At 37.3% G+C, this 19,244-nt stretch overlaps 1 protein-coding gene across 1 annotated transcript in view; it reads right to left on the minus strand.

The window, feature by feature from the left end:
* The window catches only part of BICC1 (BicC family RNA binding protein 1), a 92,706-nt gene that overhangs the window by 57,647 nt on the left and 15,815 nt on the right, over nt 1-19,244 (minus strand). The window contains exon 2 of the mRNA XM_015633526.3: nt 1,858-1,904. Within this exon, the coding sequence (XP_015489012.1) occupies nt 1,858-1,904 (47 nt within the window). The remainder of the gene's footprint in view (nt 1-1,857; nt 1,905-19,244) is intronic.

Raw genomic sequence — 19,244 nt, forward strand, 5'->3', positions numbered from 1 at the left:
GAAGCATCCTGCTGCCTTAGTTTGCAATGTGTTTCTAATGCCACAAATCACTTTCTTCCTCACTGCACCAACCTGAAACACATGAAATGAGTCTTCATTTTACCTCCACATACTCTGTCTTATTCATTTCACATGAGACAGGAAAAATTTAACTCTGATTAAAGGAAATTGCACAGACAGAGACAGTGAGTAAGCTATGAGCAAGCGTCCAAAGATTTCTTCCAACAAAAGATAACTTAAAGGAGATAGTTTCCATCTGGTTTTATTAGCTGTAGTATTATGTGTATGTGCTTAGAAACTTCAGAAATCTACACTGCTGAGTTGATGATACTATAAGAAGAATGCCAGTTAAAATGAAGCAGCTTTAACCTATTGCAGCACCCACACTGTGCCTAGATAATAATTATGCACAAATATGACAAGATCTAAAAGCCAAGATAGCCACTGTATCATCAGTGTGGATAAGGAGTGCACTCATTCAAATACTTTAAATTTAGAATATTTTGCTTCCCTATTAAATTCAACACAGTATTTTCTGCTATTACACTAACGACTGCATAATTGTAAGTAATCAAGTAATTGTAAATAATCAAGTAATCAAGTACAAATGGTCAAATAGATAAGCCACTCAAGAAGAAATATTTTATCCACATCTTTAGGAATTATCCACGAGAGAGAAAACACTGTGGTAAATTGAATAATGTGTGGAACACAGCATAGGCTGCTAAGGCTTAGCTTTGCTTCAGCAAGTAAAAAACTCAAAGTATTTTTATAAAATCCTAAGGAGGAACTAATGACACATTCTCTGTGCACACTAATATCAAACAGTTAAGCACAAGCACCACATTTGGAAAGATAACTCTCACTCTCAGTCAAGAGCAACATAAATCTGAAAATCCAAACATTTTGGCAGCAAGTATACTCCTCCTCACCAGCCTTTATCAAGGCATCCCACAGTCACATGCAGGGCAAAGCAACCTTTCACATCTTCCTTTCTGGAACAACCACTTAGACTTAAAGCAAAATACAGCAAATTACTTCAATGGACAACAAGTCAAACAGGAGTGTCAAGGCAGACAGCATACAGCAAAGTTTACACTGTCTTCTCTGTACTAAAGACAAAACAGCTCATCATTTTTATTAGCCTGCAGCATGCAGATTTTCATTAACATAACTCATAAATAATGTTCTTCACGCTATTTTGAAAAAAAAACAAAAGCAAAAAGAACAAAAAAAACCCAATACCATGCTGCTTTGTAAAAATTACTTCCAATTCATTACTCTTGACCATGTTTCTCTTTGTAGTTTAGTTGCTGCAGGACTCCTTTTTCCAGTCCTTCCATGCCTCTGTCCAACCACAAACTTTGTTGAATCATTTTGTGGATTGTGCATTTCTTTTTTAAAAGGCCATTTGCATTTCTCAACCAAATATTTATGCTTTCAACAACACCACAGTAAGTTGCAAGTCAGTTTTTTAATAACAGGATCCAGCATTTATCCACAGACAAAATCCCTAAGACCACCTCACAACATCTTCTGGGCTAACCCCCACAATTTAGCATAACAAATGTTCATCAGGCATATTTTAACATTTTTTAAAGAATTAAAGAATTGGTAAAACTCAAATTGTTTTTGGGCATAGATGACAGAAGCATACACAAAAAACCTTTTTTTTTTAATTCCATGCATTGCTGGTACCAAGGAGACACTTTAAATGACAAAATAATTTTAAAAAATTTCATCAATATGGTGGAAACTGCACATGAAGTTTAATTAGTTGATCACATGAATGAGTAATTGCTATTTTTTTTTTTTCTCTAGTCAGGTACAATTATGGAACTGAAATATCTTTCTTACCTTCTGAAAAAAGTCTTCCCCACTTTTCCCTTTGCCCTCTGCAGCAGCTGTAAAACAAAAGTGGGATCTGGTTACTAAATACACAGGGGAAAATTTGCAGGCTTACATATAGAAATTCTCAGTGACTACAAGCTGCTGTAAAATAACAAGTCTGGGTGTTTTTTCTCATGCAATAAACATTTGTCACTGAGTCATACCCAGATCAACCTTTTACAAGTCACTTGCCAAGAACGGAGTCCAAACCCTTTGTATTTTCGTACTCAAGCTCTAATACACTGATACTTATTTTAGTTATAAAATACACATGGGCTAAATGTAACAATTTAGTCACACTGCAATACTTTGCCCTGCAATTCTACCAACAGCAGGATCAAATGAAATCTAGTAGAGCACAAGACTTGCTCTATCAAGTATCACATTATTCAGTGATCTCAAGACCAGGACCTGGATTATCTCCCACTTGTATTTGAACCCATAACTGCAAGTTTAGTTTAGTTAATGCAAATTATTGCACTTAAAATGTACAACTGTTTGCACTTAGCTTATGTCATAGTTTATCTCTGTTGAACTAGTACAGTAGCTCAAACTGATTATGAAGAGGATCATTTCCTCTTCCCCTGGAGAAAGAGATGCCTTCAAAAAAGAACTCCAAGGGCGGGAAAAGAGTTTCCTGAATGGTACAGGATTATTGAAGCAACTTACATCATCATGATGTTTTTTGTATTTCTCATGTACAAAACAGATCCCTCAAGCTCATCCCATCAGTCTGGCTTCAAAGCAATGTTTTAACTACTAAGTTCTGCCCCCCCTCCAACTACACAACCAATTCCAAGCTGTTAAGGAACTGTTACCTCAGCTAATGCAATGTGATAGCAAATTCAAGTGAGCAGATACCGGCTGGAGGCATGAGATGACTTCTACCCCAGAGGAAGAAGCACACTAGCAAGTTTTATCTAAAACAGTTCAGCAGACCATGATTCAAATCCAGTGCAGCTAGAGCAGAGACAGCACATGAAACCTGTCAAGCACTCAGGTTGCTGCAGAACAATTCCAGACTCCCCAGTTCCAACAAGACTGAGAAAAAAAAGAAGCCCTCTCCACCTTCAAAACCCATAAATGTCTGTATGAGAAGAGCAAACTGGTCTGCATTTCACCAGAACAAGGTTTTCTGGAAGCAGAGGAAACAACTGGGAAAGGTTTTTTTTCCAGATTTACAAGCTACTGATCTGAGCAGAAAAACACAACTTCCTTGAAGCAGCCCCTTGATAGGTGCACATTGCTTGACATGTTTTCCATTAACTCAGGGATAGGAAATGCTTTTGGGAAGTGAGGAGCACCACCACTCTATTTCAAGTGGAACATGGGAACAACATGCTTTTAATCAGAGAGTACACGAGATAAATTGGAAATGAGAACGTCACAGATGTGTGGTTGAAGTCGCCGTTTTGAGAATAGACAGATTTCGCTCCAGCTGTAAATGCATAATTTCCAAACTGAATACAAACAAGAGATGGCTTAAGATAATAGCAGTGATGCTCTGCAGGGCATTAAGTAGAATGCTGACAAAGTGGATTCCAAGCTTTTTATTGTAGGTTTATTTTTAATATGAATCATTCTGTGACCTGATTTACAGCTTGGCCCCACCAACAACTGATGGCACAACAGAATCCAACAAGCATGGACAAAGTGGGAAAGAAGAGGGAATGAAAACATCCCAAAATGGGTTCATAGGAAAAATCCCACAACAGTAGAGACAATAGAAAGTTGGAGCAAATAGCACTTCAGAAAAATCTTTAGTTAGTAACCAGTGGGTTTACTTGTTACAACATTCTATAAAGATGTGGTTTTTATTTAGAGCTTTTCAGTACATAAGACACTTTATGATGACCCATTTGTCAGGTATCCTGATATCTGTGAAAAGGTAGTGCAGACTTTAAGGTGAGACTTTTTGGAAAGATACTGAAGTTAGAGGTTTGTACCTTAAAACACCTCTTCACGTGTTAAGAGATACTGCAATCTGTTGGAATTTTGTCACTTCATGTCCAACAGATTGCAGCACTATTTAATCCAGGAAGAGGTATGCCTCTGATCATACCTTGTTTTTCTATATTAAGATGATCTAGTCATTACCATCTCCATTATGCATTGAATTTATAAGAAAAAAGATGCTCAGAATTGTGGCTTAGAGTATTTTGTTACACTTAGAATGATGTATTTCACTATAAAAGAAAAAAATGCCTAAAACCTTGAATAAAAACTACATGAATCATTATGCTTCGAGGTTCGCTATTTTTCACCTATTTTCTCCCTTTTCCCTCCTTCCTCTTATGATATAGCTTTGTACCAATTATCTTTTTATTCATTTTACTTCCTAAATTGCCTCTGTTTTTTATGAGGAGCAATTACAATTAAAGAAATTTAAATTCCATCAGCAGTTTATAAATTTTGTGATGCTATCCACAACTACCTACATTTGCACATACGTTTACTCCCAAACTAAGTACCTATGTTTAAGAAAGCTTCCAGCATGTGTCTGAAATGTTTATGATTTATGTGAAATTATCTTGAAGCCTTTCTATTCTCCAAAGCAAATAAAGGCAGTCCTAGCACTTCTGAAAACAGTAGGAATAGCCAAAACCAAGGGCAAATTTATCCATTTCTTTTGTAATAGAAAAGCGAAACAAATTATGTTATATCAAGAAAAACCCAGCATCTTTTGCAGGGAAATGAGCAAGAGAAGCATTCCAGAGTTACGAAATTTATGCAGAAGCCATTAAAATGTAAATCATTTGCAGTGATCTCTACAAGCAGATGCAATCTAGTAAGGCACTGAGGTTTACCTCAAATCATATAAACTGAGATAAAAGCAAACTTGAATTCATGTTTAGGAAAAAAATAATCTCCTAGGTCATCACATCCAAAGATCATCTTTTCTAAACAAATCTTGAGAGTATTAACCCCAACTCTGAAAATAAACTTCAGCTTTGAAATATCATATTAAGAAGCTCATGATATTTACATCAATTACACCATATTTACATATTTACAATGCACTCTGGCAAATTCTTTTTGTAATAATAATTATATTTTCAAACCAAACTTTATTCAAAAAGCCAGGAAGTTTTCAAGTTATCAAACACCAAAGACAACAAGCCTTTTGTGGGAGGCTGAAGGGACCAGCAGTGCTGTACCTGTGCTGCATAGAAGGCAGCACAATACTAAATTTGAAATAAGCTTTCAGATTTTAATCAAAGTTTCACATTTTCTGAAATTAATGAATTCCAAATACTACACCAGTAACAAACAACTTAAAGAAGTGACATTATTGCCTGGCATGTGCCTTAGGAGACCACTCCACCCTTCTGCCTGTGGTCCCTGTCCCCAAGTAGGTTTGAGAGAAATCACAAACCAAATGCTAAGTAATCCACTTGTACCTGACTTCTGACTGACAAATTGTTTCATTTCTGCCAACTCAGGAAATACTGTTTGCTTAGAAAACAGTATTTACTTTATGGTATTGAATAATCACTTAACCAATCCTCACAAAAACTAAAATAACTATTACACAAGGTGGCTACATTGGTTTCAGAAATACAGATGAAACCTATGTAAATGTGCATAACAAGCATTTTATATTTTAAGCTATACTCTGTTTATTGTAATTTCTTCCATACCATGAAATATTTTATATTAGATTTTTGCTTTTCAAGACATATTGGATTGCTGAGGTTCCATCCAATACAAATAGGAAACAGTTGAAACAGGTGTTAACTGTTATGGTACCCATGAAGTGCACCATTTGTCTACTTAATCACCAAATCATAAAAAGGCCCAATTGTAATTTCTAGGTTCACATGGAAAAAATGAATCTGAGCTTTCACTTCAAATGTTATTTTAGTTATTAAAAAAGTTATTACAATACAGGTCATATTTTACAGGAAGGGAACCCAAGATACACTGATTAAGTCAAGCCTTTAAATGAATTACCATAACTCTGCTGACCTCACACATCAGTTTTCTGTCTTATTTTCCAAGCTCTTGAAGTTATCAAAAGCTCAGGGTAACTAAGTGTGACTGAGTTGGTGACTTTGTCTTTACATTGATAAGTGTCAAACCTTCTTCCTCTGTCTACACTGAAAGACTACATTTTTAAGAGGACAATAAAAGCATGTTCTGCTCTTCAGGTCTCAACTATGATGAAACAAAATCATTCCTTGCATCAAAATACTCTTTAAAATGATAGATAACTAGATTATTTTCATTTTATCAAGACAAATCAAGAGGATTTCAAGAAGCTGTAGAATAATATACCTGAAGGTAAGTATTCAATTACCCTTTCCCTTTCCAATCTGCTGAATGAGAAAGATTTCATATGCTTATGTCAAGAGTGTCTTCATGTTATTTAGGTTTGAGTTTTTTCTGAAACTGCCATAGAAACATGACAGCTATGTAACAGTGTTGATTTTTATTTAGTACTAACTTTTTAAATGGAATGAACAGTTATTTGAGTCCCTAAGCAGTTTCTCTAAAGTTACCAAAAGCTGCTGTCATACACAAAGAAACCCAACCAAAAACTTCTTTCCTTGAACCAGAAACCACCTGACAAAGAGATTGTGTTTTCCTGTGCACCGAGTCAGACACTAACCCACACATGCTCTGAAAGCTTGCTTATATCAAGCCAAGATAAAGAATTCCACCCCCATGACCACAGAGTTAAGCCAAATTGCTGAAAATATGCCTTTAGGAATAAAAAGATAGAGCGTACATTGTTAAAGAAAAAAAATCTGACCTTAAATTGAATTTGCTGAAATCCAAACAAAACAACTTTCCATTTTTCTTGTAATTGCAAAACCAGTCTCACTTCCAGTTTTCAGTTAGGAACTAAGAAGTCACAGAGACAATTCAACTAAAATATAAAGTCTGGCAAGAGAAGGAACAAGGCTTAAACAAGAAAGAAATCTGCGTGACAAATCCAGATATTTGAGAATGTTAACTGGCTTTTTAATAGGGTTGTATATTCTTTTTACTTTTGTAATTATAATAGACTTCATAAACTAACCTGTTACACATGGCAGTCTCTCTATTTTGGAGTCTTATGTGGCTTCATGGAGTTTCCCAGAGTTGATGAATGAAAATCAGACATTAAAATTTTCTTAAACTTACATACAGAGCAATCTTCAGGTTTAGAGGATGCTCACTATAGACAGGCCAGAGTCAACTGACAATACCAGCAAAGGAGATCAAGCTAAGGGAGAAAAGCTCCAAAATTCTTGAGAAATTACTGGAACATTCAACAAATGAGGAAAAAAAGCAAAATATAGCTGTCCATACAGCATGCTGACACGAAGTAATGACAAAGGACCTGCATGGTATCTGGAATATTAGAGAAATTATCCAACATCTATGTATTTTGTGACAAAAAGACTCTTGGACTGAGGGTGAAAATGCCACATTTTTTTAAAGTCAGATAAAAATTTTTAAAAGTCCAAACAAAATCATCCATGATACAAACGTAAAATGTTTATAAGGGAGCATTCTTTGTCTGTTAGAGCAGCCAAAGAAGAACTGGAAGAATTTCAGCATGCTCAGTAAATGACAATAAGTAGCCTGTCAAGTATCTGGACAGTTTTGGGTGGGTTCCACTGTATCTCCTCCTTTTAGCAGGAACTCAATACGCAATGGCTGAGCTATCCACAGAGAGGCCAGCTGTGCTCCAGCATCTGACAGACCCAACCAGTGCTGGGAACAAAGCAGGCTGAGGCAGGGTGCCTTTATCTTGGTGCTGAAGTACAGTGTCAGTGAGCCCCCTTGGCCATGCAGGGTCCACAGCCTCTTTCTGGAGCCTTTGCCACCTGGAGGAGCCTCCCTGGATCAAGGCCTATGGCATCAGAATGTGATTGTAAACACAGACAGGTAACACACCCATTATCTTCATTCTTCCATTAATATTAGTCATGTTCACATATAAGAATATTGACTTTTCAACTCCCCTGAATACTATATTAAAATTAATCATTGATACCAAAATTAAGATTATTGGCAAATAACTAAAACCAGCTCTACAACCAAAACTCACAAAGCTTCACCCATCCATCATTTGTGATGAATAAAGGGAACAGCAAGAGAAACAGAGAAAAAGGGAAAGCTTGAAACAAACTACACTTATTTCCACTAGCTCTGCATGCATTGCCAAGAAAGAATGCAAGAAAATAAAGCAACATGCGTACTCTGAGGACAAAAAGACATTGATTTTCAACAAATATTCCTAGAGATTTCCTCGTAGTATTTGTAGGGACCTGACAGATTTGGTGACCGAAAGCTAAGGGGAAAAACAAATAGAAATGGAAAAAAAGGGTAAAAAAATTAGGTTATACAGAAAGCAACTTGCCTTGTCCATTCCACCATTAATATTTGTAGAGTTGTGTAACTACAAAACTCTATCTAAAAGCAATAATTTAATACATAACAACTGTAAATTTTAGATATCTAACAGATTTTTCTGATTTTGCAAAACAAATTTATCCCTAGGGAAAAAGATGTCTGCCAAGACTCTGCATAGAAATAAGTCTGCTTGTTTATTTATTTTTAGAGACAAGTCACAGCTTGAAGGCAGGCTGTGAAGCTGGGGCTGCTTTGGGAGGCCCTTTTTCCTTGGTGGAAATCTCTCATTTCAAAGGCACACATGGGTGCAGCTCACCCCCACAAGCACAGAATGCTGCCTGCTGTGACATGGAGCACAGCGAGTGCGTGGCACACGATTGAGGAGTTTAATGAAGATAATGAAGCGACTGCTTTGCTTCCTACCAGCCACTCCAGAACAAAGCCAGGGAAACTGAGTAGCTGTCAGCACTGTATTACCTGGTTAGAACCACTCTGCTAGCTGCCACTTGTTCACTGTTAGAGCCACAAATGCTCCATCGTCTCTAACAGGGCAAAACATTCCTGGAAGTCTCCTATACCATCCTTCAGATGTACTCAAGGACTTTTGCTATTTCCTACAAAAGATATGCCAACTTATACTTCCAAACAAATTTTCCAAGCCCTACTGAAGTGTTCATTCCCATGACAGAGACTAAATCAATGGTCCAGCTTCTAGGATCAGCAGAGGGCTTCTTGGAAATCACTTAACTAATAAAATTGAACAGAAGTCGACAAGAAAAACAAAACCAAACAAAGCATAACTTCATTTAGGATTTCCTGAAAGTGTAAGGAGTCTCAAACCAACACAAGTTTTCCATTTCAAGTTTGTAACCACTTTGACAGAACTGTGAAAGGAGATATATATCCATGCAAACAGTATACCCAGCAGCTAGGTTGTGGGAAATAAGATGAGAATTCCAAGAAAAAGACTTGATGATTTTTCATCAAGTAATTCCACTATTATCCCCAAATTTTTAATTCCAAGCTACATTTTTGTTCCATTTTAATCAGTGGATGCAGACACCTTTTTGACACCTAAATAACTGCCAAGCTGAACACCCTATTTCTAGGTCCTCTTAAGACAGAAAATTTCCATCTGTGCTACTGATAATCACTTTTTTACAAGTGAGCCTATCAAAAAGTCAATTATGAGGCAGCTTTGTTAAGATCCATTGCTATCAGCATGAGTGGAACTTGATTAAAACCTTACATTAAGTACATTCAAGCACTGTAGCTCCCCAGTTTTGAGAAAAACATCTTTGAAATTATACTGGAGACAGTAATAAAAAGGGAAGAAAACAATTCTATGACTTTCATATTTATAAAGCTTTTTTGCTGCCTATGTATATAAAAATGAAGCATCTGTGACCTCAGTCTCCATTCTGCCAAGCAGCCCCCTTAGAGATGCAAAATTGTATCAGTCACATCCAAAAAAGCATCACATATACATACCGAGATGTGTAAAGGAAAGGTGATGTGCCTTGGCTTCTATTATTTTAAACAAGGAGTTAGTTAATTGCCTCCTTACCTTCAAACAGGCCTTCCAGCATTTCAGTTTTCCAGGAAATTTGGAACTTTGTAGCCAAAATGATAGGCTGGCCAGAAAAAAAATTCACATTGTATTAGTTTGATTCAAATCCTTTGTAGTCAAAATCTGACAGCATCAGTCAGCAGCCAGCTGTGAAGGCTGCGAGAGCACTCTCCCACTTCAAACACAGCTCCGATGTTCCCTTGCCCTGTTATCCAAAGAGATGCAGTTTTGGAGGAGACAGCTGGAGATGGGCAGCTCTAGCAGCTGCAGGAAAATCTCATCAACATGCCATACTGCTGTTATAAAATACTTCTCTGCACAGCAATAAATATTATGAATATTTATGCCAGCAGCTCATTTGTTCATTACTCTAGGCTTTCCCCCTGACACAAGGGAAGAGACCAAAGCACTGTGACTGGATGAGGCCATTCCAGCCCTTCTTTCACCTTGCCTTGCTCAGTTGACTCCCCCATTGCTATTAGTGCATGCACATAACCTGCACTAAATATGGGTACTGTGGCTCCCTAGGAAAACATTTTAAATAAAAACCTGGAAGACAAGGACCCAGGGTGCAGCATTTTGCTCCTTCCCTTCCATGTGGCCACTGTAAACACTCCAGAAGGGACAGAACAACTGAGTGAATTGCCCCTGTGCTGTCATACATCTGAAAATGGGCCAAAGCATTCAAGGAAGGGCAGGAGAAATAAGAGATGTAAAGCTTGGCATTTTTCCAAAAAGCTCTGCAGTGGGACTGCCTTGAGTCACTGGATGTGACAGCTAAAGAAAAAACGTCTTTGAGTGCCTCAGGAGGCAGAACCTCCCTTGCTGCCAGTGCCTGACAGATCCAACCCTGCCCCCAAGCCAGAGTATCCATTTAACAGGAATTGCTGTTTACAGGAGGAAAGAAAATCATAATATCAGAAGTGCCCTGGGGGCTGACAGAGGATACCTGCCAAATACAAAAGCTCTGCTCTCAGCAGATTGATGGCTGGGGATATTCTTTCTATTTGTTTAGCATTCAACTTTCCCTCAATAGCCAACCCTTTTTCTTATCAGGTATGAATATAGATACTGCATAACTCATTACATGGGAGGGGAGAAAGTAGCAAGGCTGAAAAAAAAAATTAGAAACAAAAACCGTACAGATTTGGATAAAAATGTACACAATATTTTTCTGATGGTCCTGCTTGTTATGAGTCATTCACAGATGTGGAGCTAAAGGATAGAAGCCAAGATTAAGTCAAAGACAAAGCTTTATACAGGAAACCAGTTTAAGTCTGTTGCAATGCAGGTTAAACACTGAGCTCAAAGGCCTTTTCCAACAGTAAGGAGACACCGCCTGTATCTGGACCCATTATGCTGAACAAGATTCCGGAATACATTTGACAGGGACAGAAAAAAACCAACATTATTTGGAATTACAAAGTCTCCTGCTTTTCTAAAATTCAACTAGCCCTACACTCTCCAGCTTCCTGGAGGAAACTGGAATATTTGGAGAACAAAACAAGAGTTTCCTTTTTCTGTTCAAAACCCACTCGCTCTTAATTTCTGTCTGTATCCAAAGAGAAAACCCAACAGCCTCAGTTTTTAAATGACACGTTGTGAACCCTTTTCTAGGCATCTATTCTCCTATTCCTGCAGGTCCATACAGCTGGTAACACTTGCAAATCCACTCACCCAGGCTGCTTGGCATCTCCTTTTCCCTTAACCTCAGAATTTTGAATGTCTGCCATCTTCTATTTTGCATTCATCAGTTTCAAAATATACTGATCACCTTAGATGTAAATTCTTCCCCAGATAGAAATCCAATGCAGGCTTCTTGCTATATTTTAATTCCAGGTTCTAAGGCATATGACAATAGAGAAATTCTAGCAGGGGGCTGTTCAGTTTAGAGCAGTCAATATCCAGTTCAGGATAAAACTGAGAGTCACTCTTGTACACTAAATTTGTATTATGTCAGACTACTGCAGTACTACTGAAGCAGTGCCCACTTGACATCAGCTACTGCCTTGACTATTTGCAGAAAGTAAATTGGATCTTTTTTGTATCTTTTACCCCCCCCCCCAAACAAAAAGCACCAGTTTAAATTTACATACAGAAGAATGTAAACCCACTTAAACAGCTCATGAGAAGGATAGCTGAGCTATAAACCAGCATTAAGTAGCAAAGGACAAAAAGTTTAAAAAGCCAAGAAGAAAAGGGTAAGTTAAACAAATTCAAGTAAGTACAGGCATAAGCACTGGGGCAAGGCACAGATACATTCTGTAAAAATGAATTTTTACATATGTAAAAAAAAAAGGAGACAAAGGTAAAAATCACACTTAACCCCATTTTCAGGAATACACTGTATGTCTCGATTAATAGCTTTAAAGACAGGAAAAAATGGTGCCATCTTTGGTCCAAATGGTGCCAAATAATGTCAAATAGTGCCAGGAAAAAATTGGTGGATGGACACCATCATAATCTACATGACATTTGAAGAAGGCAAGTTCATCAGTTTGCCATAAGAACCAAAATAATTTGTTCAAGTGATATCACTGAGAAAAATACAAAGCAGATTTGTCAAGAGAGAGTGGAATGGATCCCCCCAAAGGGTGGAAGCAGAGGAAGTAAATTCACCCAGTTTAAAGCTGTGTGTCACCACAACAAAATGTGCACCAACTTGTCACCCATTTTTCCATGCACCTGCTAGGCAAGAAACCCAAACTGTGTATCAGCACAGAAATATGTGACAGATATAAGCTACTTAGCCAAACTCAAGTTTACTCACAACACCAAGATCTTTCTGCTATTAAGAAACTAAGGAAATGAAGTAATTGTTTAGGTAAGAAGATCAAAGCACAACAGAAGTCTAGACCCTTCTGGTAAAGGTGAACAAGTTTTATTTTCACAGCTGGTTGTATGTCCACATTTTCATCATCTACATGAATTTTTCTTATGAACAGTTCTCATATTAAAAAAACACAACAGCTATATACAGCTGCCAAAGCATTAAATTATTCCATTTATATGCATGCATGTAAACAAAAACATACACATTCACAGCAAATCAAGAATGTCAGGCTGTATAATTAGGATTTCTAGACACAGTTTACAGTAAGATAAAAGCCTGCACGGGTTTATAGTGGTAAAATTTGGCCAGAAGCTTGGCATCCACACCAGCTCCAATCATGCCACATTAGGAGATGTGGACTGTATAGGGAGTTAAGAATAATTTATTCGCTTATAATTTAGAATTGTGGGCTGTTTTGCAAAAAAGAGGACAGCTACCTTAAGCAAAACCATTCTGATTTTAGGGTGTTAAACAAAAATAAATTAAACCAGATACATTTGTTTTAACCTCCTAAGTTAAATTACTCCACCTGGGAAATCCTACCTGCTTTTTCACTGAGGCAGCACTACAGATATAAACAGTTCTGAACTGAGACACAGCAGATGCATGCATCCACAAAAACACTGCTCTGAGCTGGCACCAGAAGAAGGACCTCTTCTGGGAAAAAAGATACAACCCTACAAGAAATTCTGCATTTCTACTTGTAGCATTTCTTTTTATTATAAGTTTTTCCAAGTAAATCATCATCTATGAAAGTTCACTGAATGATAATAAATCCTTGTGAAATTCAGGTAAGCAATAATTATATTCTTCCACCGTTTGTTTCTTGTTAATTTTCATCAATAACTACAATAAAAATTTTCATTAACCCATTAAAAAATTCTCATTAATAAACATCAATAACTACAATAACAATTATTTGTAAATAATTACAACAATTTTCTCTACAGTGGAAAAGAAGCTGAACAACAGGAGGATAAATAATGCTGATGGCTGTATTTAATTTGCTATATACTCTTTGAGAAAACCTGAGTATTCTTACCCAAACAAGGTATATTCAAGTGAAATTTCAAGTTACACAAGCAAGCACCAAAGTCACAGATTCATTACTGTTTCATTGTGAAGTGCTTTACACTCCAGTGATGTGAGCATGATGGCTGAAGCACTGTGAAACTGAGCTCAGGCTGCGTATGACAGAGTCAAAGGAAAGAGACCACAAGTTAGTCACCTAAAGGTTAAAATAAACCCAAACCAAAATCTTATCTGGCAGAACATACCGTGATACTTATTCAAATACCTCAATGCCATTGAGATTTGTCTCTCAAAGATCCCAAAGCTCTTTCTGAAATTGAACACAGACATGCTGGAAGCACACATCACTAAAGGCTACTCATGGATGAGAAGTTTTAACTGCCCCTTCACCTTAAAGCACTGATCTAGGCTGCTAGCCCACTTCACATGGGGACTCCTCCCAAAACTAAATTAGTCCAGGATGCAAATTTTGCAGTACTTCAATAAAAATAAATATCTTATAGGAATAACGATTATCAACAGCTTTACAGCTCAGTCATCAAACCCTGTATGCATTTTTGGGCCATGCTTCCATATACATTAACATGCTCAAGTTAATTTTTCTTGGTTTCCAAGCTATGTCTTCTGGCTAACAGGGAAGATGTATAGAAATGCAAAGGTCCCTCCACCCCAAATCTCTAAACAGATGAGTCCTTAGAAATCCAGCTGCTTTAACCACTGGATTCCCTGTGATTTCCACCTCCTACAGGCAAGGTCCTGCCACAGGCTAGCTGAAGCATTCCCAAGGGACTGCAAAGTCCTGGCAACACCTTTGAACTGCTACACTTGCAAGGTGAGAGAAATCTTCATCTGCACTTTTCAGTACTCAGGAAGCAACCCTGCAGAGGGGTGAAACCCCCAGTGGACACCTGGACTGCTCAAACCTATCCCAGCACTGCTGTGGGCATAAGAATAACTCTAAATAAACACTGAGGAGTGTGTGCACCAAGACTTGAAAGCCAGCCTTTGTGGGCTGCTGAAACTTTTATTCAAACCTTATGAAACCGAGCGAGGCATTTAAGGACCAGGCAGGAAGTGGAGCTGAAGTTATGTTGCCTACACAAACAGGCCCAAAATATGTTACTCAAATCCTAAGATTCCTTTCTTTTCAAGCACAAGCAAATCACTGACTACAGTGTACGATCTCAAAGACTTGCATCTGGCCCCCTGCTATCTAATTTGTATTTTTATGGACTCAAAGCTATTTCTACAACTGCTGTTTATAAGAAATATATGTCAGGAAAATTCTACAAAGCTGCATTTATACAACCTTGTATATAGAATGCAGGAAATGCTTAAGCTAAATTAATGACCACAAGTAAACAAGAAAGCATTGTTTTGTGGTTAGACAACTGTAATTCTGAATTACACAACTCATTTCTCTAGAAACTTTGATTATTTTTGAAATTAAATTCCCCTTTTTTATGTTCAAGACCCAGGAGAGTCCTGCTTAGAAGAGCTGATACCATACAAAACCCTTTAAGCTCATGCAAAATAAACTGGAAAGAAACTTGTAAACTTAAAGGATATAAAACGTCAAGTGTGGGGAAGTGAAAAATTAAAACAAAGAATGTGCAATTTCTGCCAAAATCTAGAAAAACAAACAATAACAAGTGAGGAACTAATATTTGGCCCACTTCTGCCTCCAGTTCCTGCGTGGGGGCTTTAGCTCAAGAAATATCGTATTTTTGCAAACAAAAAGAGGCTTAAATAGCAAGATGTTAGTGCAGCTGATTTGATGCAATGCTGTTTTCAGGACTGTTTTACCATTTTTGCTCAGTGTTACTCAATTTGGATCTTTTCTGCAAGAGTTTATGTAAATTTCTTGTTCTGTATTATGTCAAGTATCAACACCTTTTCCAGTACCAAATGCAAAAACAATTCTTTATCACCAAAAACGGAATGACTTTACCACCTATTCATAATAAACACTATGGGTTGAGCATTGTGTAACATCTCTCAATATGTTGCACTTGCAAAATAACCCAGTTTTTACAAATATTGCCCATGTGTTTCATGTTTTCATAAAGCTTTTGCCAAAACACTCACTTTTTAAGTGACATGGAAAGCTCAGTAATCTGGAAGGAATGTCAGTGAACCAAAGAGAAAAATCAAGTCTACTTTCAAACCTTGCTATTTGCCCTGTTACCTGGCAATTGGTGTTCTTTGGAGCAATCATAAATAACAGACATAACTAGTGCACACATCCAGATCTGCTGAGGCTGAGCCAACATGGTACACTTAGCAATTTTATGATATCTTTTATAATGAAGAAGCATAACGTCACTCTCAGGATTCAACAGTGAATAAAACCAAAACTACAGCCAGTTTTTGGACCAAAAAAATATTAGTGTCATCTGATAATGAAGTAATGATGAGATTGCTATGGGAGCAGGTAAGTTAGGCTGGAAACCACAGGAAAGCAAGATTGTTTTACTAAACAGGTAGAGAAGTATTGATGAGGTTCTTTTCAAAAAGACCAATAAATAACTAGCATAAAACATCAACTTAAGTATCAAGGAAGTCTGGCAAAAGGAAAAATATTATCCAAAAGTCTTTACAATAAGCACAGCCAAGAGCCATACACAGGGAATACTAGAAGAGATTGCTCTTGAGAGTAATTCTAGCTAGGAATGATAAAGACAGCCAATATAGAAAAAAGGGCTCTTTTATTTATTTATGGAGCCAGGTTTGCTCCTGAGAAATCCCTGTGTGTGACTCATATGATGTAAAGCACAAGCAGACACATACATAAGGTACTTCAATTCATTTATACAAATAGGGTATTTTTAATTTACAATAACCACATCTGTATGCTGGCATGTGGGAAAACAAGAATGCCGTGCAAATGCATGATTTCTAACTCAAACAACAGTTTTGTTTCAAGAAGGCAAGGGGGCTTTGAACTACAAACCTTCTTAAGGAAATACAGTCCACTTGAGAGCAGGGGGAAGTGGCTCAAAGTCAGCATTCCCAGACATAAATAAGCATGTACTGGGGTCAGCTTTCTGCAAAAGAAACGAGTTGCCCAGCAATGATAAAACGTCTATATGTGTGTTTGCAACAGCCATCAGTAGTTTCTTCAACCAAAACCAAGCCATGTGAGTGTTTCATGTTCAACAGAATTAACAATAAACCAAGCCTCAAGCACTCAGTTTTGCTGCAGAGTAAAAATATAATGGCACTGTTGCTACTTGACAGCCAAGGGGATCTTAGCTTTGTATTTCAGTGAAAAACAATCTCCAGCCTGAAGCACAGATTGGTCAATACCCCTTATGTGCCCACTTTTGGCTACTGTTTCCAGTAAACACTAGCTAGTAGCTCATTTTAAAAACAAAAATAAAGCATGCAACAAAGCCTTGTTCTAGTCCTGAGCAGATCCAGTTAAGAAATATTGAAAAAAATTGCTTCATGTTTTCATTCTCTATCAAAATGTGTAATAGGAGTAGATGATGAACAATGAATAGCAGGAACAAAACCGCCCCAATAAAAACCACACAGTTTATGTAAGAGGTGAACACACTGTAACTCAGTCTCACTTTCTCTCTGATGACTATTTCAAGCCAAGTAATTTTTCAACACCAAATTGCAATGCAGGCAGGCAAGCATCACAAACACAGAAAAACCTGTCATTTTCCAAGTCTTCCATTACTTCCTCAAAGCTTTACCAAGTCCTCAGAAAAGAAGTGTTTCACGTATTGGGTGAGATTTAGAGTTGCAAGTTAACTTGCAAGTTAACAAAAAGTAAAGATATATATATATATAGATATAGATATCTATATATATATCAAACCAAAATAACATCTAACGCTTCTTCCCCTTATAATTTAAAAAAAAAATCCCTCCACAGAACAACCTCTTAAACTGTTATTCACAATATAGTGGGACTCTGACCTTTATTTCAGCTTTTTTAACCACACATAGCAACTCAGGATTGAAAAAGCCAGGTCAGTATTCCCACAGGTTTGCAAGAACTATGCAAAGCCTGGAATAATGCTGAATAAGCCACAAGCCATCCAGGAGAAAAGTAAAAACAAAGCTGTACCACCAGCTGAAAACTGAAAATTTAAGGCTAAGTACTTTACTCAAAATTGCTAACCCAACAATAATTTCCCTCAGGAAGAAAAGCGAGGATAGATCATGCAGTCCGTGAATTTGAAAATGCCTGCTACTGAGGAAAAGTTCAAAAAGCCATCACAGCCTTTGCTCTTCACCATTCAGAAAGCTCTGCTTTAAAAAAAAAAAATTGTCCACAAAAAATTCCAAACATTCTTCTTCCATTACAATAATATAGATTCCAAGATGTTCCACAATGTGAACCAAAGCTTTGTGCAGTGCAAGGCAGCCAACAGAAAAAATACATTCTTTCTGCACTTTAAAATGGATTAGCTTTAAAACCAAGGAGAAAGGGAAAAAATTGAGGACTTGCTGCTCTAGTTCTTCTGCTGAATGTTTGGAAAGTTCATGTTTCAGGAGTCTTTAAGCAGAGTAAACAGCAGGAGACTGCACTGGAAGACGAAGAAGGTTAAACAGTAAGTTATAGTGGCAGAGTGAGGGATCTTAAATCACAAATGAATTGAGAAAGGGTAAGGATGAGTCCCCACAGAGAGAACTGAAGCCGTGCTCATCCCTGCTGTCACACAGCACACACAGCCACCACCAGGGAAAAATGGGCATTTCCAGTTCAGAAAAATCCTCCCTACAGGGCAAGCATCCCCTCAGAATAAACTGCATTATGCCTCCTGCAGAAAAATGGCAAACACAGACCTACCCACACATGATAAGTATTAGGCAAAGCCTCCTACTATTGACTTTATTTAACTGGGTCTTCCTAGAGTTGCAATTAATCCCTAGGAATTTTCCAAGTTCCTAAGTTTGCAGAGATTGGGTGATTTTTATACCACGTCTGTTTTTCCAGTTTAAAAACAGGTCCATATACTTAGAGGAATGCAAACCCAAAATTCAAACACCACCTCCTGATACTAAAATACAGGTATTCTAAAAAAACATAAAACTATAAATACATGCATGTTATTTACTCTAAAGACAATACATACCATCAATAGCACTTCATATCGAGCTCAAAAATAATACAGAAGTATCAAGTGTATACAGTTTATTGCATAGATGCAGCAGTACAAGTATGACCCATCAGATGTGGCTCCAATCTTCACAATTCACGCTGCTCTTGTGATAAACATGACAGTATTGTGCTTCCTACTGTGCCAGAAATGACTTTATCACTTAATTTATGCTTCTTCCTTCATGCTGGCTTTTTACCACTGCTATTTCAACTATTTGAGCTGTTCCTTTAAAACAGAATTTGGCAATAGTTTGCTTTTTTTGGCACACTACTAAAAACAATGAGGCATTGCATACAATTAGCACTAATTAAGTGGCATGGAGACCAGTAGATTGTTCTGTAAGGACAAGCAAGTAAGTTTATAAATTACTCTTGTGAAGGAAAGGACATTGTAAACAGGCAGAAGTTACAGTCAAAGAAGCTCACTAGACTCTGAAAGTCTCAGCCTA

This window comes from Parus major, chromosome 6 (assembly GCF_001522545.3).
Source record: "Parus major isolate Abel chromosome 6, Parus_major1.1, whole genome shotgun sequence".
NCBI classification, from domain to species: Eukaryota; Metazoa; Chordata; class Aves; order Passeriformes; family Paridae; genus Parus; species Parus major.